Raw genomic sequence first — 20,279 nt, forward strand, 5'->3', positions numbered from 1 at the left:
AGATCTCTCTCGATGAGATTTTCTGTCGAGCAATACGGTGGTGGGTGTCCGTGCACATCTGTCGGCGGGCTTGGACTTACAGACCCCGCCTCATCAGGAGACTGTCACAACGGACGCCTCCCTGGAAGGATGGGGAGCGCACACTGGAAGTCTCCACGTAAGAGGCCTGTAGCTATTGGAGAAGTCGTTGCATATCAACGTACTGGAGCTACGGGCCGTGTTTTGGGCCCTCAAGTCTTTCCTTCCGTCCCTCAAGGGCAAAGTGATACGGGTCTTCACGGACAACACCACCACGATGTTCTACATCCGAAAGCAGGGGGGCACCAGATCCCCAGCACTCTCCAGAGAGGCGCATGACCTGTGGCACTGGGCCATTGCCCAGGGGATGTTCCTCGTCCCGTTTCATCTGGCAGGTGTGAAGAACATCATCACTGATTCCCTCAGCAGGGCGCTGCGCTCGTGCCACAAGTGGGAGCTTCGGCAGGACCAAGTGGATCTTCTGTTCCATCGATGGGTCAATCCCCACATCGATCTGTTGGCGACGAACACCAAGTGCCGGAGGTTCGCCAGCAGGTTTCCCCAGCAGGGGAGCATAAGGGAGGCATTCTCATTGCCCTGGAACGGCCTGTTTCTCTAAGCGTCCCCCCCCCGTTGCCGTTGCAACTCGTCAATCAACTCAGATGGTCCTGGTGCAGGATGATCCTTGTCGCACCGGCGTGGCCGAGACTGATATGGTACCTGGACCTCCTGGACTCGTCAGGTCCCCTCCAGTCAAGCTTCAGGCGGTCGCAGATTTTCTTGCAAGGGAAGGGAGGCGCAATCCTGCATCACGACCCAGGATCGCTGAACCTGCAGGCCTGGCTTTCTGCAGCGCTAGAGTTTGGACGATACGATATCCCTGGAAGGAGGTACTTGCCAAGGCCAGGGCTTTGTCTATGCTCAAATGCTACGGACATAAGTGGAAGAGGTTCGCAGTCTGGTGCAGTGCACAGATCAACCCTCTACGGATTACGGCTCCACAGGTGCTGCCGTATTTGCTGCTGGCCAAAGCAGAGCTGGCGCATGCTTGCCTCAAGGTTCATCTGGCAGCTATCTCCCGGTACACCAGAACTTCAGGACGGTCGTCGCTGTGGTCGCACTGCCTGGTCAATGAGTTTGTTCATCAAAGGACTTTTCAGATCGTTCCCGCCGGTGAAGGCTCCGGCCACGGCATGAGGAGCTCAATGTGGTGCTGACTAGACTCATGGGTCCACCGTTCGAGCCTATGCATTCAGCGCCACTGAAATTCTTATTGTGGAAGACAGCGTTTCTTGTGGCCATCACCTCCGCACGACGAGTGGGAGATATCCAGGCCCAAGGTGCAGTCGGACTGCCATCTCAACAAGCCCTTGGTGTTCCCTGTTTTCTTCCCGTCGCCTTCCTCGCCAGCTGAGAGGACTTTGCACTCGCTGGATGTGGCTAGAGGCTGAGGTTCTACGTGGACCGCACAAAGAGTTTTCGGAAGACGTCACAGCTGTTTGTGAATTTTGGCCCTGTGAACCAAGGGAAGGCCCTCTCCAAGGCTTCCATTTCCAGATGACTCTCCGGCTGCATCATTCACTGTCACCGGTTGGCAAACCGACCGTTGCCCGGCCGTCCAAGAGCCCATTCAACCAGAGCGATCGCTGCTACCACGGCGTTCCTGTCTGGTGTGCCCCTGCTGGACATCTAGAGGGCTGCTACGTGGGGGTCGACGCACCTTCACGAGATTCTACTGCGTTGACTGGGATTCCAGGGAGGAGTCCAGAGTCGGCCAGGCAGTGCTGCGCAACCTGTTCGCTTGAAGGTGAGCCTGGTGAGGAGGTAAGAGATGCTTAATGTTGAGCCTTGCCACCTCACGTGGTTGTGCATGTGTGTACTGCTATGCTTTCTTGTATTCATGAGCATGTGAATCCATGCCAGACCCCATGCTGGAGAAGGAACAAGTTACTTACCTGTAACTTGTTCTCCAGCATGGGTCTGGGATTGATTCACATGCGAACCCTCCCTCCAACCCCTCTGCCACTCTTCTCTTGGTCCTTCTGCCACTTTACCTGCTACCAAATCTGAAGAATGCAGCCCGAGGAGGGGCTTAGGTAGAGGGCAGTCATTGGCTGGGGGCAATATGACCCAGAGACCAGTGATTGGTTATTAGTAGAAAGACAGTTCACAAACTGAACTGATTTATTTCTTCGCCGAGGATCCCCAGCCTGACGACTAGGAATATTAATGAGCATGTGAATCCATGCCAGACCCATGCTGGAGAACAGTTACAGGTAAGTAACTTGTTCCGTACTCACACGCTACGTCATGCAGATTATTCTCATGGAGGAACTCCACTATATATGCAGGAGATTTTAACATCCTGCTAAGTCAGAACAACTTTTCATAACTCTACTCATCTTGCATACCACTTTTAATATATTGTTAGCAAGGGCATGTATACTGCTGGTGCTTATTTCGTGTTCCATATAATACACAACTAGGGATTACTCCTTTAATCACCAGGGAACCTCACTAGCAATCTTCAAAACCAAATACCATGTGGTTATTTACCTAAGTGCCACATTAATCATGGTCCTTTACCCAGCAAACTGGAATCTTGCTGCAAGATCACATTGTTACCTTGGCATCTTCATGCTGTGAGCAACTCGTATCCTGTTGATTTGATTTCCTATGCCTAATATTCAGTGATATTTTTGAAACAATAGTCCATTGCTTTTGGCCTTGCTTATAGTGCCTAATATGTGTCATTTTCTGATATTCTCGGACTAGACCGCTACTCTCGCATACTCTACAGCAATCATTGTCCACCATATTCTATTAGTGCTGATTATTTTAATCCAGTCTTCATTTTATGTAATAGAATAAACATATAAAATTATACAAAATAAAATCTTGCACTTTGTTCCACATCTTCTGATGGCGAAAATAGTTTTCCTAACTTTACTACCTTACTTGCGGAAACCGTGGTCTCAGTGGAGACCTGCAGGACAGAACTATCAGTAATCAGAGATTACCTTAATGTCTGGTTTCAGTAGAGACTCTGGAAAAGCCATGTTGTCAAGTCACTTCAGACTTCTGAAATGGTTGCCTCAGAGGAGCAAAGCACTTAGCCTGTGGGACTTGAATCTAGTTCTTACTCTTACGTCCCATTTCCTCCATACTGAATGGGGCATCCCTTCCAAAGGACGGGAGACTGAACCTTTTTCACCATGAAAAAAAAAAAAAAAAAATTCATCATCTTCCCCTTTAAATTTAGAGGCGCGCGAGGCCGCGCCCAGGTATCATGCGCTGCCCTGACTCCAACCTCCGGTGCCACACCTCAGCCCCCTTTTCTGCGTCGACGGGAATGGGCCGAATTCACCAGCGCTCCTGGTTTTGGCTTCGGCCATGTAATTCCACGCGCGGATACTTGTTCTTTGTCTTTTTTGTCATTCAGGTACTTGGTCCTCGGGCGTCACGCTCCTCCCCAGCGCATGTGGACTTCTACAGGGTTCAGCAGGTGTCCATCCTGCAACAGGCTCTTCCCAACTTCAGACCCCCACGCCCGCTGCCTACGTTGCCTTGGCCCAGACCACGGTTGGCAATCATGTTCAGCGCCCGTCTCGCTGTCCTCGAAGGCGCTGAAGAACAGACCAGCCAGGTGGAGGGAGCTCCTCCAGATGTCGCCTCCAGAGGATCTCAAGAACTTCGTGAAACATCGTCACAGGTCCAAGGTAGGGCTTATATTTACCAGCGCACCCCACAAGGGAGACTCCTTCCCAGGGACTCTCCTGCGCGGGAGGGACCAGCCAGGTCCCTCCACCGGCACGTGCACGAGGCTGCTTCAGCTACCGGCCTTCTGGTCGAGGGGTCCTTGGATCCTCCCTGACGCAGTGTCGAGGAACCGGATGGTTCTTGTGCCGGGTCTACGCCCTTTTTACCAGCCTATGGCCGAGGGACTATGCCCTGACACCGGCAAGGTGTCAGAGGGGCTATGCCCTAATACCGGCAATACATCCGAGGGGGTGCCTATACGCAGCTCTAGCGACCGCCGGGTCGAGGGTGTCACACCTACCGGGCCGAGACCCGAGGAGCAGGGTAGGTCTCTTGATCCACACACAAATCTTGGATGAGGCCGAACCCAGCGGGCTGGGCAACACGTTGCAGGCACGTGGCAGGCAGCTCAACAAAATGGCCGCCGCACCAGACAGGAGCACCCGTCCGACACCATTCCACGAATTCGGTGAAGAACGAGTGTCACTGTGGGACCGGTCGGAACTAGATACGTAGCCTACAGTCTACCCTTTGTATGCGCAGGGCAACTTTCCCATGCGTCCATATGGACTGGGTACGCAGTGTCTCCAGCAGTCCCTCACTACCCCGTCGTTGCCCCCTGCCACTTCTTTGGCCAGTGAGGAGAGATTCTTCGATAAATTCCTCGGCCCCATGAGGTCTCCTCAGATGGGGGTTATCATCAAGGACGCAGTCAGGGAAGTCCTCCCTGCAATGCTAGCGGCACCACAGATGCCTCCATTGGGCTCCAAGACCCCGGTGCAGCTGCCTCCTCTGGCTCCACAGCCAGCTCTGCAACCTCCGCCACCTCCTCACCCTCCGGCTGTGGTCTCTGTACACCAGACTCTGGCGCCATCTACCCCTCCTCCCCCACAAGATCCTCCGGATCCGCAGGACATGGACGAGGAGGAGGATCCGGACATGCCATCCTCAGCCAGGGCCTTCCATGAAAAACTTGCTGGCCTGGCGGAGTACCTAGGCCTCCCTCAGCCCAAGGTCGAACCGGCAGAGGGGGTTCTGGCTGAAGTGCTCACAAGACGCCCCTCTGCCAACATGGGGATTCCACTGCAAACTGATGTAGTCTCCCTGGCCAAGAAGGGTTGGCCCCACTCGGTCCAGCCAGTCAAGCGACACCTGGACACCAAGTACAGGCAGATGGAGAGGGACACACTCTTGCTCTCGACCCATCCTCAGCCACACTCCTCGGTGATCGCTGCAGCATCACTTTACTCTGAGCCTCAGTCGTCCTCCGCCGCCTCCTCTGCAGTGCTACTAGGCAAGGAGAACATCTTGAAGGCTTACGGCAAGATGATCTACTCAACGCCTCCCTGCACTTGTCAGGCCAACAAAGATGCAATGCTGGCTGCCGCTAACCAACGGTTATGGCGGGAAATTGCGGACTTCCTCCTGGAACTCCTCTCCCAATGCCAATCACACTTCAAGGCGGGGCTAGCGGAGGCCAAGCTCGTGGTGCACAACCTCATGGAATCCACTGTGGTGCATATCGATACCTTGGGCTGAGCCATCTGCATTGCCACTGACACGAGGCGCACAGCCTGGCTCCGGGTGACGAATTTCAACCAGGACGTCCAGGAGCGCATTCTATATTTACTGTTTGAGGGGGTGGGGCTCTTCCACTCCACAACGGATGAAAAGTTGGACAGGAAGAACAGCTCACAAACTGCAAAATCTTTGTCCATTCGTACAAAGGCAGCACTCAAATCTTACACCCAATCTCAGCAGTGCTCAGAGAAGGGCCGTACATATGGAGGGTTCCGTGGCTTCCAGGAACGTAGATCCAGGCAACCAGACCGTTCGCCGTCTCAGAACCAGTGCAAACAACAAAAAGGGCGTGAGGGTAAGGGCTTTTTTCAGTCCCCCTCCTCAGCCTCAGAGGGAAAGAAGGCATGACATGCCCCTTCGTGTCCATGTCTCTGGTGGGGGGCAGGCTTACTCTCCATGCAAATTTCTGGCGCCAGAATTTCGCTGACCCCTGGATCCCCTCCGTAGTATCCACAGGGTACCGCCTACCCATGCCTGCCTCTCCTCCCCTCCACTCCCACAGGTTGGGACAGCAACTCTCTTGGCGGAGTTCAGGTCGCTCATAGAGAGTCAGGCGGTGGAGTAAGTTCCAGCCTCCTAGCAAGGCTTTGGCTTTTACTCCAGGATTTTCACCATTTGGAAGAAGAACCAGGCGGGCCTGAGAGTTGTGCTGGACCTTTCCACCCTCAACCTCTCCTTACCCTTGCAAAAGTTCAAGATGGTTACGCCAGCTTTTAAAGTAGAGACATTGGACAAGGGAGACTGGATGTGCTCCCTAGACCTGAAGGACGCGTACCTACACGTCCCGATTTGGCAGCCCCATCGTTCTTTCCTACGGTTCAAGATCATGGGCTACCATTTCCAATACAAGGTCCTCCCGTTTGGCCTCAACTCAGTCCCCAGGGTCTTTACCAGACTCATGAACGCGGTAGCTGCCCTCCTCATAGAGCAGGGACTCCACATCTATCCATACCTTGATGACTGGCTCGTCAGGGCTACATCTCTGGAGGCGGTCCACCACTCCTCCCATGCCCTTATGAACACACTGCACGGCCTGGGCTTCTCGCTCAACCTCAAGAAGTCACAGCTGCTCCCTACGCAGACTGACGTTCCTGGGACTCATTTGGGACACGTGCTTCGAGAAGGTCTTCCCGACGGAAGACAAGATCTCGGCCATCAAGAGGGCCACCTTCCACTTCCTCAGCAGAGAAGTGACCTCAGCTTGGTGGTATCAACATTCCCTGGATCTACTAGCAGTGGTGCTGCTAGCCGTTCTGCACACAAGACTAAGGATGAGAAGGATTCAGCTGCACTTTGCAGCCTCATGGAGTCGGGAGTGGGGCTCTCAATCCGAAATGATCAACGTTCCTCCATCCGGACCTAACCTGGTGGTCCAGGGACTACAACCTACGGACGGCAAGCCCTTCCGGCTGCCTTCTCCACAGGGCACCATCACCACAGACTCCTCGCTCGAGGGTTGGGGAGCGACCCTGGACGGGCTCTCGGTCCACGGCACCTGGACCCAACAGGAGCAGGCAGGAATATCACATCAATTGGTTGGAGCTGAACGCCATCTGACTAGCATTCAGAACATTCCCACCACTTCTCAAGGGCAAGGTTGTCCTCATCCAGACAGACAACTCGGCTAGCATGTACTACGTCAACAAGCAGGGCAGCACCAGTTCCCCTGCTCTGTGCAGGCTGGCGATCAGCATGTGGGAATGGGCCTTGGAAAACAAATTTTCCTCTCGGCAGTCCACCTCCCGGGAGAATCCAACCTGGAAGCGGACAGGCTCAGCAGGCTAGGAGCGGACAATTACTAGTGGCAGCTAAACAACCTCATTAGTCAGATTTTCAACAAGTGAGGTCCCCTCCCCACCCCCCAAGTGGATCTCTTTGCCACCTGGCACAACAAGAAATGCCCCCAGTTTGCATCCTGGCAGGGTCAGGGCCCCGGATCTCCGGGCGACGCATTTCACCTCCAGTGGACCGGCATGAAGGCCTACACCTTTCCGCCCACCCCCCCCGATCCACAGGGTAATTTGCAAGATCCAAGGAGTCGCACCGACTCCGCATCATTCCGATTGCTCCATGGTGGCCGACCAGACCATGATTTCCGGAGCTTCTCAGCCTCTCAGAAGTGCCTCCGATACACCTCGCGACGGGCCCAGCACACCTTCTGGCACAGCAGAGGGGCAGGATCATCCACCCCGCGCCAGAGAAACTAGTCCTCACAGCGTGGTAACTGAGCAGGTAATGCTTCGGCACCTTAGCCTCTCACAGGCCAATCTGGAAATCATACAGGGCGCCAGGAGCAAAGTCACCAGGGCCCAGTACAAGAGCAAATGGACCAGATTCTGCTACTGGGCAGACTCCAAGGGAATTGACCCCTTGGTCTGCAATTTGGACGACGTGTTCTCCTTTTTGGCGCACCACGCTCACTTGGGCGTTCAGGTCGACACCTGCTGCACATACCTCGCAGCCATTGGGGCTTACAGGAACTCGGAGGAAGGCATCTTTTCCTCCAACCCTATTGTCAAGAAACACCTAACTGGTCTCGCCAGACTCTACCCGCCCATCACGAGACCGCACCCGGTGTGGGACCTTAATATAGTCTTGGGCGCCCTGGCGCACAAGCCATTCGAGCCAATGGCGTCCATGGACATTAGGCTGGTCAACATCAAGATGGCCTTACTAGTAGGTCTTACCTCGGCTTGCAGAGTCAGCGAGATTCAGGCGCTGGTCGCCTCTGAACCATATACCTCCTTTCACGGATACAAGGTAGTCATGCGGACGCACCTGGCATTTCTGCCCAAGGTTCCATCTACATTTCACTTGAATGAGGAGAGTCCTTCCTACGTTCTTCCCTGATCCCAAGGACGAAGCACAGAGTGGTGCTGCACTGCCTGGATGTCAGGCGTGCCCTAAAATTCTACTTGGACAGGACCAAGGGCTTCCGCAAGTCAGACTCCCTGTTCGTCACTTTCGGTGGCTCGAGGCCAGGCTATCAGTCCTCTAAGGCTTCCATATCCTACTGGATGGTCTCTGCCATCAAAGAAGCATACGAGGGCCAGCACAAGCCACTCCCGGCCAACATGCATGCCCACGCAATTAGGGCCAAGGCAACGGTCATCGCATTCCAGCGCCATGTCCCTTGGCAAATCATAAGCAGGACGGCCACCTGGGTCTCTCCCTCTGCTTTCTGCAAGCATTACTGTTTGGATTTCGGCTCTAGATCTGATGCGGCTTTCGGACAGGCAGTTCTCGGGAACCTATTTGCTTAAGGAGGATCTCCTCCCCTCCCTAGGGCTACCTTCAGTTGTAATCACCCATGCAGTATGGAGGAAAGGGGACGGGACGTAAGAGTAATTATAAGTTACTCACCGTAGTGACTAATGTACTCTTAGTCCCTTTTCCTCCATATGTCCCACCATCCTCCCCCCAGTAATACTGGTGTCATTAGGCAATGTCAAATCTGTTGTTGACGTGTCAATGGGGACTGAGGGTGTGGCGCCGGAGGGTCGAGTCAGGGCAGTGCATGCTCCCAGGGCCGCACCCCAGTGCGTCTCTAAATTTAAAGGGTAAGGTTTTTTCGGGTGAAAAAGGTTCCATCTCCCGTCCCTTGGAAGGGACACCCATGCAGTATGGAGGAAAGGGAACTAAGGACTAAAAGTTAGTCACTAAGGTGAGTAACTTATCATTTCTATCTGGACAGAACCAAGAGCTTTTGCAAATCCGAGGCTCTATTTATCACCTTTGGGGGGGGGTCAAGGCCAGAATACCATGCTTCCCAGGCCTCCATACCAAGATGGATGGTTGCAACCATTAAGGAGGCTAACGAGGGGCAGCACAACCCACTTCCGACAAACATGCATGCCCATGCTATCGGGGCTAAGGCCACGGCGGTCGCATTCCAGAGATGCATCCTGTGGCAGGTCATCAGCAGGGTGGCCACTTGGGCCGCTCCCTCTGCCTTTTGCAAGCACTACTGTTTGGATGCCGGCTCCAGGTCGGACGCAGCATTTGGGCAGGCAGTATTAGGGAACTTGTTTTCTTAAGGAGGGTCACCTCTCCATGCTGGGGCTACATTCAGTTGTAATCGCCCATGCAGTATGTAGGAAAGGGGGTGGGACGTAAGAGTAATTAGAAGTTACTCACCGTAGTGACTAACATACTCTTAATCCATAGTCCCCTTTCCTCCATACGTCCCACCACCACCCCCCTAATAAAACTGGTGGTGTTGGGCAATGGTAATATTGGTGACGCGTCTGTGGGGACTGAGGAGTGGCGCCGGTGGGCAGTCAGGGGAGTGCATGCTCCCAGGGCCGCACCCCCACGCGCCTCTGAATTTAAAGGGGAAGATTTTTTCTTGTGAAAAAGGTTCTAGTCTCCCCCTAGAAGGGATGCCCCTGCAGTATGGAGGAAAAGGGACTATGGACTAAAGGGTATGTTAGTCACTACGGTGAGTAACCTAGAATTTATTCCACATCTGTGTGCGCGTGTCCATGAAAACGTAAGCTTGGCTTGCCAATCCTAATTAGGTGGCCCACACAACTTTGTCAATTAAACTGGCTTGGAAGAAGCTACAGAGATGAGATGTCCTAGAAGAGGCTCAATCCTGTTGTGGATAGTGTTTTTTTCTTCTTCTAGCTATCTCTATTTTATTTGTTTGCTTGTTAGGCACTTATTGTGATGCTGGAAATGCATCAGAGGGACAGGGCCACTGCTTTTTATCGTGTGTTCTGTCGTGTTTTCCGTGCAGGAGTTCATGTGGGACTCCTGGCGATGCAACTCTCCTTTTGGTTTGGTGAACGGACCCGTGGGATACCCTTATGGCACTCATGGGTAGGGGTACACCCCTGTGCCCCTAGTGTATGTTTTTGGGCATCTGGGTGTGACCCACAGAGCAGGGTACGGGCTGGTGGCAGCTCCGTGCTGAAATGACTGGTGCACTGAGCGTCCTCCATTTTGGGATGCCCAGGCCCTGTCATTGGAATCGGTAGATTCCTGATGAAGACAAAATGGCCCCCATGGCCTCTTGCCTTCCATCACCTGTTACCCTGATCTTCCCGAAGTCCCGGGATGCCCTGCCTCTGTCCCTTCCCCCTGACTGGCTGTTGGGTGGAAGTTCCGTATATGGTAGTGTGGGGAAGTGCCGACCAGACTGGCTGGAGCCTTCTCAACGACCGTATGTTGTGGGTACGCCTGTGGGTGGGACCTGTGTGAATGGAGTGTGTGACGAATATACATTCTATGTTGTGGCTGTCTAGTATCTGGTGGTTGACACAATGGTTGAGACAGCCCTGCCCGAAACTGGTATGAATGCAGCTTGGAGTGTTGAATGGCTCGGTACTTGTCCCAATACACATAACTTGTTGTGAGTGTCTGGAGAGAAGTGAATGGCCTGAATACCTGTGTTGGCCTGATCGGCTGCCTGCCTGCATGAATGCCCGTAGTCGTGATTGGATGCTTGAGTATGACCGAGCGGAATGAATAGGAGATCAATAGTATATCTGGGGACCTCTCACTGCTAGGAATCGTGTTCAGAAGCTGAAGTCCACTACGACGAGTAACTGGAGTGACGCTTAACCTTGAGCCCTGCTGGACGAGAAGAATTGCTGTTGCTCTCCTTCGCAATCGGAAAGTTGCTGTGCTTCAAGAACTGACCCAAAGAGGACCTGGTCAGGCGCCCTCTTCTCGAGCTACGAGGGACCATCGTGCACAGCTGATCTTTGCCTAAGCTCCCTGGTAGACAGACCTTCGACAGGCTGCCGACCCGATACGGGGACTGCTGCGGAACTCCAAGGAGAGAAGCACCCGGACTGTTGTCCACCACTGTCGACGACCGCCGTTGCCAACTGGAGCCGCCATGCTCCCGTTGCCTAAGAACTTCATTGATCCAAGGATGCTCTCGTCCGCATCGTCGCCACTGTATCCTGCTGGAGAAGGCCTGACCGTTGACGCGCCGAGGAGCATCCACCGGTGGGTTTCCCACCACCCAAAGACCACAGAGACGCCAACGACTCGACGCCCTTGCTGGGCCACAGTTCTTCAACTCTTTGCGGTCCAGAACTATCGACACTGAGGTGCCCTGCACGCCTCTTCCTTGCAGGACGTTTACGCTTCGCCGTCAACAAGCACTGCTAGGAATGACGCGGCCACTTCACCGTCGTAGCTCGACCTGTTCTCCATCGGACGTAGGACGACCCGTGACTCCTGCCTGAAAGGGAGGACACTCGCGAAGGGTTGTCGATTTCCCCGACGAGGAACGCTACAATGCCAAGGTACTTTGTGGTTGTTTAATTATTGGAAAGTCTATTGGGAACAATATATGGACTGGGCTTGTATCTTTCTTCTACAAGTTGCCCAGGTTGGGGGGGGGGGGGGATCTCCACACAGAGCTGTGTTTAACAGTAGTTACCAGGATTCTGCCTATTGCTCAACCATCTTACTTTCCTTACTCTCTCTACTGCTGGTTTCCTCTTTATTTTGATCTGTATGTCATTCTGACCCTATGCACTTGAATAAGATCTAATAACGTTAGTGGTACCACTTTAGAATTGTACATATTTACTATTGTTGATTTTCGGAGTAAAAAGTGAGTGATTGTGTATATGACCTTAAATATTAATTATATTTTAACCGATACGGTGTGTGGACATTCCTTTGTGGGTGCTCGGGGACTACACTGTACTTAAGAACCAGCTCGCATCACCTCCTGAAAAGCTAGGCCTTGATTGCTCGACTACGTCTACCAATACTAGAGAATCTTGGCAGGGGTCTATGTGCCTCCCCTCTACCATATAGAGAGCGGAAGTGCAGACCCCCATCCCCCTCCGGTCTTTACACTTATACAGAAATTAAAATACTGTTTCAAAGTGCCCACAGGACGAGGGGGGGTGGAACAAGGGAGTGAATACATTACAAACACGATATTTAATAAGAGCAGTGGAGGGAAAAGGAAGGAAGGAAGGAAGGAAGGAAGGAAGGAAGGAAGGAAGGAAGGAAGGAAGGAAGGAAGGAAGGAAGGAAGGAAGGAAGGAAGGAAGGAAGGAAGGAAGGAAGGAAGGAAGGAAGGAAGGAAGGAAGGAAGGAAGGAAGGAAGGAAGGAAGGAAGGAAGGAAGGAAGGAAGGAAGGAAGGAAGGAAGGAAGGAAGGAAGGAAGGAAGGAAGGAAGGAAGGAAGGAAGGAAGGAAGGAAGGAAGGACAAACATACTATGCCTTGTGAGTATTCAGAACATGCAAGTGCAGCAAGGAAGAGGGCGTAAGTGCTGGGGAGTCCGGGTTTATGGGTGAACCACAGACAGTGCTTGGGTCTTTCAGTGCTACATGGCCAGGGGCCACGTTAGGAGTAAGTGTGAAACCTCCATGGTGGAGGGAGTGCATGTACGAAGGGTAGACAGGAGCTGGGCAGATTGGGTGCCCGAGGATGCATAAGGTACCCGGACACCAATCACAGCAACTGTGGGATTAGCAGAAGAGCGAAGAATGGAAGGAGGAGGTAAAGAGGAAAGTCTTGAGCAGCTTCTGGAATTTAAAGAAGTTCTGCTCAAGGCACAGAGGCAGGGAGAGGCTGTTCCATAGGAAGGAGCCCGCTGAGGAAAGCGATCGACCACCTACACTCTGTTTAGCAAAACGCTTTACACACAAAGAGTTGGTTCCAGAGGAAGGTAGTGGTCTAGAGGGAGAGAAGTAAGGTAACGTTGAAGATAGTGTGGTCCCTTGGCCCAGACAGCCTTGTGGATGATGCAGAGGGATTTCAATTTAATGTGTGCACCAACCGGGAGTCTGTCAAGACTTTTTGGGCAGGAGAGATGCGGCCTCTGGGCTTAAGGCCAAGGTTAAGTGTAGCTGTCCTATTCTGGATTAGCTGGAGGGGTCGCATAGTGGAAGAAGGTTGATTCAGGAGCAGGCTAATGCAAAAGTCAAGCCTAGCGAGAACCACGGCTCGGGTAACATTGAGCCTCTTGGGGGAGTGGGGGGGAAAGTGAGAAACTGGAGAATTCCTTTGAGAAGGAAGAGCTGAAAGTGGGACTTCTTGGCAATGTCCCGAGTGTGAGGGAGGAAGGAGAGGGAGGAGTCAAGGATGACTTCAAGGTTTCTAACTTCAGAAGGAGGAGCAGGGGCAGAGCCCAATGAGGAAGGCCAGTGTGAAGGGAAGATCCTTCTTTACAGGTGTTGAGGCAGAGCTTGTTGGAGGTGCACCAGGATTGGATGGCAGATAGGCAGTCAGGGATGATGAAGGGTGCGCAAGGGTCAGCAGGAAGTTTGAAAAAGAGCTGTGTGTCTCCATAAAACTGGAAGTTGGAGCAGAAGGAGATGAGGCATGCAAGCAGATCAATCTAGATGTCACAGGGGAGGGGAGGGGATAGAACCCTAGGGGGCACCAAAGGTGGAGAAGGAAGTAGGAGAGGAGAAGGTGCCCAGGATGACTTGGTCAGAGCGGTCAGTAAGAAAGGATGTCAGCTAGTCCAGAACCTGATCTGAGGTACCAAGGGTATCATGGAGCCTTTGTATGAGAATGGAATGGTTGACTGTGTCAATGGCAGAGGAGAGATCGAGAAGGACGACAGCTGGGGAGTTGGAGTCCAGCGATGCAAGCAGTTCTTCACAGGTGTTCAGAAGAGCAGATTCCATGCCTCTGGATGCTCCAGATTGATGGTCGTGGAGACCGTCAGCAAGTTCAGTGTGATAGTTGAGTTGGGGCAATGTCAACTCCTCCAGCAGCTTCCCCAGAAAGGGGGTGATGGAAATAGGGCAGTAGTTGGCAGGGCAGGTAGGGTCATCTTAAGGTTTTTTCAGGAGGGGGCACACAAGGGAGTGCTTAAGGGATGAGGGGGGACCCTGCATTGCAAACCAGCAACACAACCAAAACCACAACATTCAAATTGATCACTGCATCTGCAACTCATGGGTTTCGTCAGCTGCTTGTAATGGCTTTGGTCACCTTCCAACTGTCTGCTGACTGTGGATCCATTGTTGGCTCAGGCTACAGTAGTTCTATCACAAATGTGCTCCCTTTGTGTTTTTTTTTAAAATAACAATCTACTTTTCAGAATATATTTTCCAATCACCACTTGGATTTAAATTACGTGTTTTGTTTTTCAGAAGCTAGAGTAAGGCTTGTGTAGCAGTTCTGTGGAATGTGCTAGTCAGTCAGTTTAGTTATCTTTGAGAGCCTTCTGACCTTTTTTTTTCTTGGTATTAAAAACGTGGCCAGTCATTAATGCACCCGTTCTATTCATGTAATACTGTTTAAAGGTTGGGTTAAAATATTTAATTTTTTTGGTCATGTGCGTTTGTGTACTTTTACAGGGGAGTTCTCTACCTCAGACACATCTCTCACAGACTTTCGTGATCAGAGAAGGCAACTGTTGCCAGACCCTGGACTCATGCCACTACCTGATGCTGACCTGGATTGGTCAAATTTGGTAGATGCTGCCAAAGCCTTTGAGGGTAAGCTGCCTTTGTTGACTTGTATGAAAAAAACTTAGCATATACATAATACAGCCTTATTAAACTATGTAGCCTCTATAATTCGTCACTGCTGTAGATTTAACACAGAAGTCGACATCCAACCTGCCACAATGTTTGTCCAAAATGTTATTTATTTGTTAAGAACATTCCTCATGTTGTCTCGGGAGGATAGCTCAGCGGCAACGTGCTCGTCTTGTAAGCAAGACGCAACGGAGCAACACAGGTTCAATCCCGGGTCCGCGCTTCGAAACTTCTGGGTATTAAGCGTATTATAAATAACTAATCATATCATGTTGGAAAGTATGCTACTTCTCAAAGCTTCATTTTAGATACTGAGGCACACATTTACAAATGTGTGTAATAAATTCAAGATCATTCAAATAAATTGTAATAAATTCAAAATCCTTTTATCTGCTGAAAATCTCAAAAAAGTGTTCTGGTGACTGTTTTTAGTTTTGGCTATTAGGTGCTGCTGTAAGCTGAAACTATTGTCATGTTAGGTGAAGGAAAGAGCGAGACGGCATGTGGGGAAGGACAGATAGCCTGTGCGGAATGTTTGCTTATTTACCTTCTTTTTTACTACTGATGACCTTTGTAGTCCCTATGCTCATTCAGACCTACTACTGGCAACTCCCCACTCAAAACACACATCCCTGGGATCTCTTAGAGCTATCTCTGTGCTTTCTGAGCAGCTGTCTGAAAGGTAATGGCTTAATTGCTGCTACAAATCTGCTACTGGTGTAATATAAATGCCTGAACCAAGTGTTCCTTCAGCACTTGATTTTTTAGTAGTTTGTTGTGTCCTTATACTGAATTCCCGTTTGAAAAGAGCATTGGCAAAGCCCACAGATTTCTTATGTAGGCATTAGCTAAGCATTTGTAAGGCATTATCATATGTCCAGGTACTAACACAACTAATACTTGTTTACACATGCTGTTATGTGAAAACCTAAAAGTCACTTCTGTATTGAACTGGCACCTGCCATTCCCACTGATGGATCCAAGGAACACTCCTGACTGATGCTGGGATACATGAAACCAACCCGCCAGCCTATACCTCACGTAAGCAAACACCCACACATGCTACCTCACTTTCACCGTATCTTACCCCCTCCCCCCAATTTGATTTTCCTGTCTCACATTCACACCATCTCACCTTAACTGTCAGCCCACCAATTAATCGCCTTAAATACCACTGCCGCTCCTCCATAAGGCTGGCACCCTGACACTCTTCCTTAGACATCTCTCCCGGCTATCTCACCCTCAGACCCATTCATTTATTCACCCACACCTCCCTAAATTCACCCTTCTGATAACAGAACTGTGCTCCTTACAGCAACATCCTACATTACCACGCATCCTTATGCCTCACCCTTCTACCTCTCTCTATTGAAATTTAATAACTCAATCCTCGCCCTTTAATGCCGAAGTCCCATGCTTGCGGCTAGAGGATTGGACTGGGTTGACTCTCTGGGTTGGTGACCACCACCCTCTTTGTGATGTGTGCTCTTGTGGTTATTTGTATAATGTGTCCAGGATGGGCTGGTGGCAGCAGAGGTTTATTTTTCTGTGTTTTTCTTTTGTATTGTAGCATGAATTTTTCTCATTTTACTGCATAATGCCTTTTGGGGTATCCTACGCGATTTTGCCTTGTTTGGCCAGCTTGTCTTTTGGCTTTCTTCCTGCCCACCAACACCAGTATGTGTTTTTGGACTGTTTCGATGGCTGGGATTGTCTGGTACCATTCCACATTCTGTCCAAAGTGTCTGTTGCTTGGCAGATGCGGTGGCCGTAGGCTGTCCAGGATATGGCAGCCCCTGCCAGTTTGGTGGTGTTCATTACTATTGGTGGGCTTGAGGGTGAGTCCAGCAGAGGGAGGAGTAAGAAGAGGAGAGTGCAGGGATGGGAAGAAGAGGGAGCAGAAGGGAGGTAGGGAGATGGGACCAGGGATAACGGAGGTTGGTAGAAGAGGGAGGTAGGACGAAGAGGAGGGAGGTAGGTAGAAGAGGGAGCAGCGAGGTGGGAAGAATAGGGAATGGTGAGGAGTGAGATGGGAAGATGACTGAGCAAGGAGGGGAAAGGTCGGAAGAAGGGAGGTAGGAGGGAAGTAGAGAGGTAGGTGGCAGAGTAGAGGACGACTGTAGGAAGGGGTGGGGGAGGATGTGGGAGGAAGTGGAGCGAGGAAGTGGAGGGAGGTATGGGCAAGTGGAGGGAGGAAGGGGCAAGTGGAGGGAGGAAGGGGGGGCAAGTGGAGGGAGGAAGAGGGAGAACGGGGGGGTGAGTGGAGGGAGGGAGGTAGGAAGACTGAGAGAAGGGAAGTGGAAGAGAGTTAGGTGGAAGGTAAGAAGAGGGTGCAGGGAGGAGGGATGTATGACGACAAGGGGGAGGAGGTAGGACAAAGGAGGGGAGGTAGGAAGAAGAGAGGTAGGAAGAGGAGTAAGTGGGGAGGTAAGAGGAGTGAGTGGGCATGAAAGGTAGGAAGAACTGGGGAGAGGAGAGAGTTGGGAAGAGCATGGCAGTTCAATTCAACAAATATATATAACATACAATCAAATTCACAATATGACCACCGTCACTTCTCATAACCTGGATGGCTCCACAGTTCAACAGAAATAAGGAAATCCGGGTTTGCCACAAAGTTCCAACCCAGTTCTTGAGGATTTAAACTTGATAAAAAATACTGTTTTCTCCACAATGTACCAAAATAAATAGTATTTTCTAGCTCTTCCTGGAGTAGTAACACGTTTCACATATGTTGTCTTCACGTAAACAACAATTGTCTTTGTCAGGATGATTGGCCACAGCTTTGATTTCTGAAGCAAAATGTAACTCCTCCAGAGCAGGTTTAATGAGTGGTCTTTGTTAGAATCACAGTTCAGCACTTTCATCAACTACTACCTGGTTTTCACGTATGCCAGACCTTTTACATCAGCAACTTGCCATACGGGTATACTCTCCTGCCCGTTCAATACTTCACAAAAGAACAAAGTGTGCTTCAGTGGTAACTTCCAACAACTTCAAAGGCCTTGTTGGCATCACACTTTGAGCCACTTTCAGGGAAACAAAGAATCACATTGGTGCTTTTTAGGACTCATTTGCAACTATGCACCTCTGCCCGGGATAATCTTCTCCAGAAGGGCAGCCTGTTTGCCACCTTTCTTTCCCCTTTACACCAACAACCAAGTAGCGCCCAAAATATGGTCTCACACTGTATCTTGGCTTTGGTAATGTGTGTGTATATCATTTGAGGATCTGTATTTCACAACACATGAATAGAAGTCTTACATTCCCCTCTCGCCTTGAGCAATGTTTCTTGCATTGGTATTGCTGAGTTTTTAAATACTCTTGGCTTGGGTACTGCTTCTATGGTATTGGTTTTAGCTTCCCACTGGGTTTTTGGGCCATCCACCAACTCTCACGATTGATTGCATAGTCACTTTGATTCATTAAGTGTCACTTTCGTTGTTTTCGAATAGTCGGGCATTATAAATTGTTATTACTGCTTCTTTAACTACCACACAAGTGAAACTGCCTGCCGTGAACACGCAGGCAGCATCCTGTAGTCACTTGTAGACTGTGAATTTACCGGGTAAGTCACTCGCTCACCCTCTGCTTGGTGTTTGCAGGTCTTCTGTCATTGCGGCTCCTTGTGATCGGACGAACAGCCTCCTCTGGTCCACCTCTGCTTGCGCAACTCCAAAATGGAGCTTCCTGCGGTCCGGAGAGGCTCGGGTGCACACCAGCCAACTGAAGCCTCTAAAGAGGGCACACTTCCCTCTCTACCTCTTCTTCACACTGCATGACATTTGCACAAAGAGCCTTCAGTGGGCAAGCATTATTTTCTCGCGCTTCGTGGCGCGACCTTTGCAACAAGGTAACTAGAGGCAAAGACGCTCTCATGACCCACCACTGCTTTTGGCTTTTCTGTGGTCCCGGTGTCGTCTTTCGCTTCAAGCTTCACTTTCCTCTGCATACACTGCCCGCACCGGTTTCTCCTCTCCTGCTGCTTCTGCTGCTCTACTTCCTGCGCCTGAGGGGGCTTTTTAAGCCTCTCCGTCTCCCACAGGTGTAGGTTGTATGCACTAATTAGCTGAACGCTCCTGCAGCTGTATTCCTCTGCATCCCTCTTCCTTGTCCCAGTACTGAGGGAATCATGGAACTTGAAGTCCCTACCAACAAAGTTAGTTTTCCTGATCTCAACTCTCTACAATATTTATTTAAGGAGTAGCCAAAAAATGATTCATCAGTTTTGATTTGGAAAGAGGAATAAGGCTTTCTAGACTTTTGGCGGTTATCATTCACATACTTCCTTTCATTGTCCCCTTTTGAGTTGGGGAGGTTTTTAGCTCTATGGGTTTGAGAAGGGATGTATTCGAGTCCGGGCAAATTTCACTCACATTAAGATGTTCAACATGTGGAACTGCCAGGTTTTTGTGGCAACAAGCGATTTGTCAAGTGTCTTCCCTAAAGGGAATCCAAGTCCTGTCGCAACCCATGGACTACTCTCACTTCCCTGAGCCTTGTCTCCTTGTAGGTGATCCTCCTGCAGATGACCACCCCCAAGGTCAAACAGGAAGCATTTCCATTTTCCTGGCCACCAGGGAGGAGACTTAAGGCAGGGATTTAGTGAGGGATCCGTAGGATTCATCACAGTTTGCATAATTTGTGTTTTTTTTACATGGATAAGGAAAGTGATTTTCAATATCCCTTACTAAAATACAGTACTGACATAGGTGAATAGACTGTTTGGAATATGTCCTACAACTATTCATTTGCCCATAATATCCGTGGTCATATTTGAGGTAGTTTTTTGCATGTGAGGTAGCGGCACTGGAAATGGTATGCCAAGTGACTTCTTTAACGCCTAACTCAATACTTGGTCTATTTCGCAATATAACATTTAAAGTAAAAATCCTTTCCAAAACTGGCATATCACCAAATCAGGGATATATACGTATTACAAGTGTACGTTAAAATATCAATTCCTTTAGGAAACAACTAAATGTAGTAATGAACCTATGTTGTATTCAAATTATGTTTTTGTGTAAAAGAATTCCAGAACATATTGTGTATCCTTGCTATGATGGCACAACTTATGTATGTGTCAGATCCGTATCTTGACTGGCGCAGAGGCAGCACGAACACCTGCCTTCCCGTTAGGTCTTGGCATCTGGGAACTAGATATACAACAGGCCTCCGCAACCTGCCGGGGAAAGAGGGTTAGGGTCCGATGGTTGTATTGGTTGGGGGAATTAAGGATAACCAGAGAGAGGGTTAGGGAGAAGTTGTGGTTGGGGAAGGAGATTTCTAGGGTAACATGCTCCTCGGCTCCTGCGGCTGGTTGTCTTTGCCTGCTTGTAATCTCTGCCCTTACACACCGCTCACATACAGCTCACACAATGAACAAGAGCTTTTGCGTGGAGCTCAAAACCAGCATTCTAGTGTGCCCAAGAACAAGCCTATTC

The 20,279-nt window shown here is 50.6% G+C and overlaps 1 protein-coding gene across 4 annotated transcripts in view; it reads left to right on the top strand.

Moving 5' to 3' along the window:
* The window catches only part of SIPA1L1 (signal induced proliferation associated 1 like 1), a 1,823,374-nt gene that overhangs the window by 1,656,535 nt on the left and 146,560 nt on the right, over positions 1-20,279 (top strand). For all 4 annotated transcript variants that reach the window (XM_069638601.1, XM_069638604.1, XM_069638602.1 and 1 more), the window contains one exon: positions 14,653-14,793. In XM_069638601.1, the coding sequence (XP_069494702.1) occupies positions 14,653-14,793 (141 nt within the window). The remainder of the gene's footprint in view (positions 1-14,652; positions 14,794-20,279) is intronic.

This window comes from Ambystoma mexicanum, chromosome 14 (assembly GCF_040938575.1).
Source record: "Ambystoma mexicanum isolate Mex_15411 chromosome 14, UKY_AmexF1_1, whole genome shotgun sequence".
NCBI lineage: Eukaryota > Metazoa > Chordata > Amphibia > Caudata > Ambystomatidae > Ambystoma > Ambystoma mexicanum.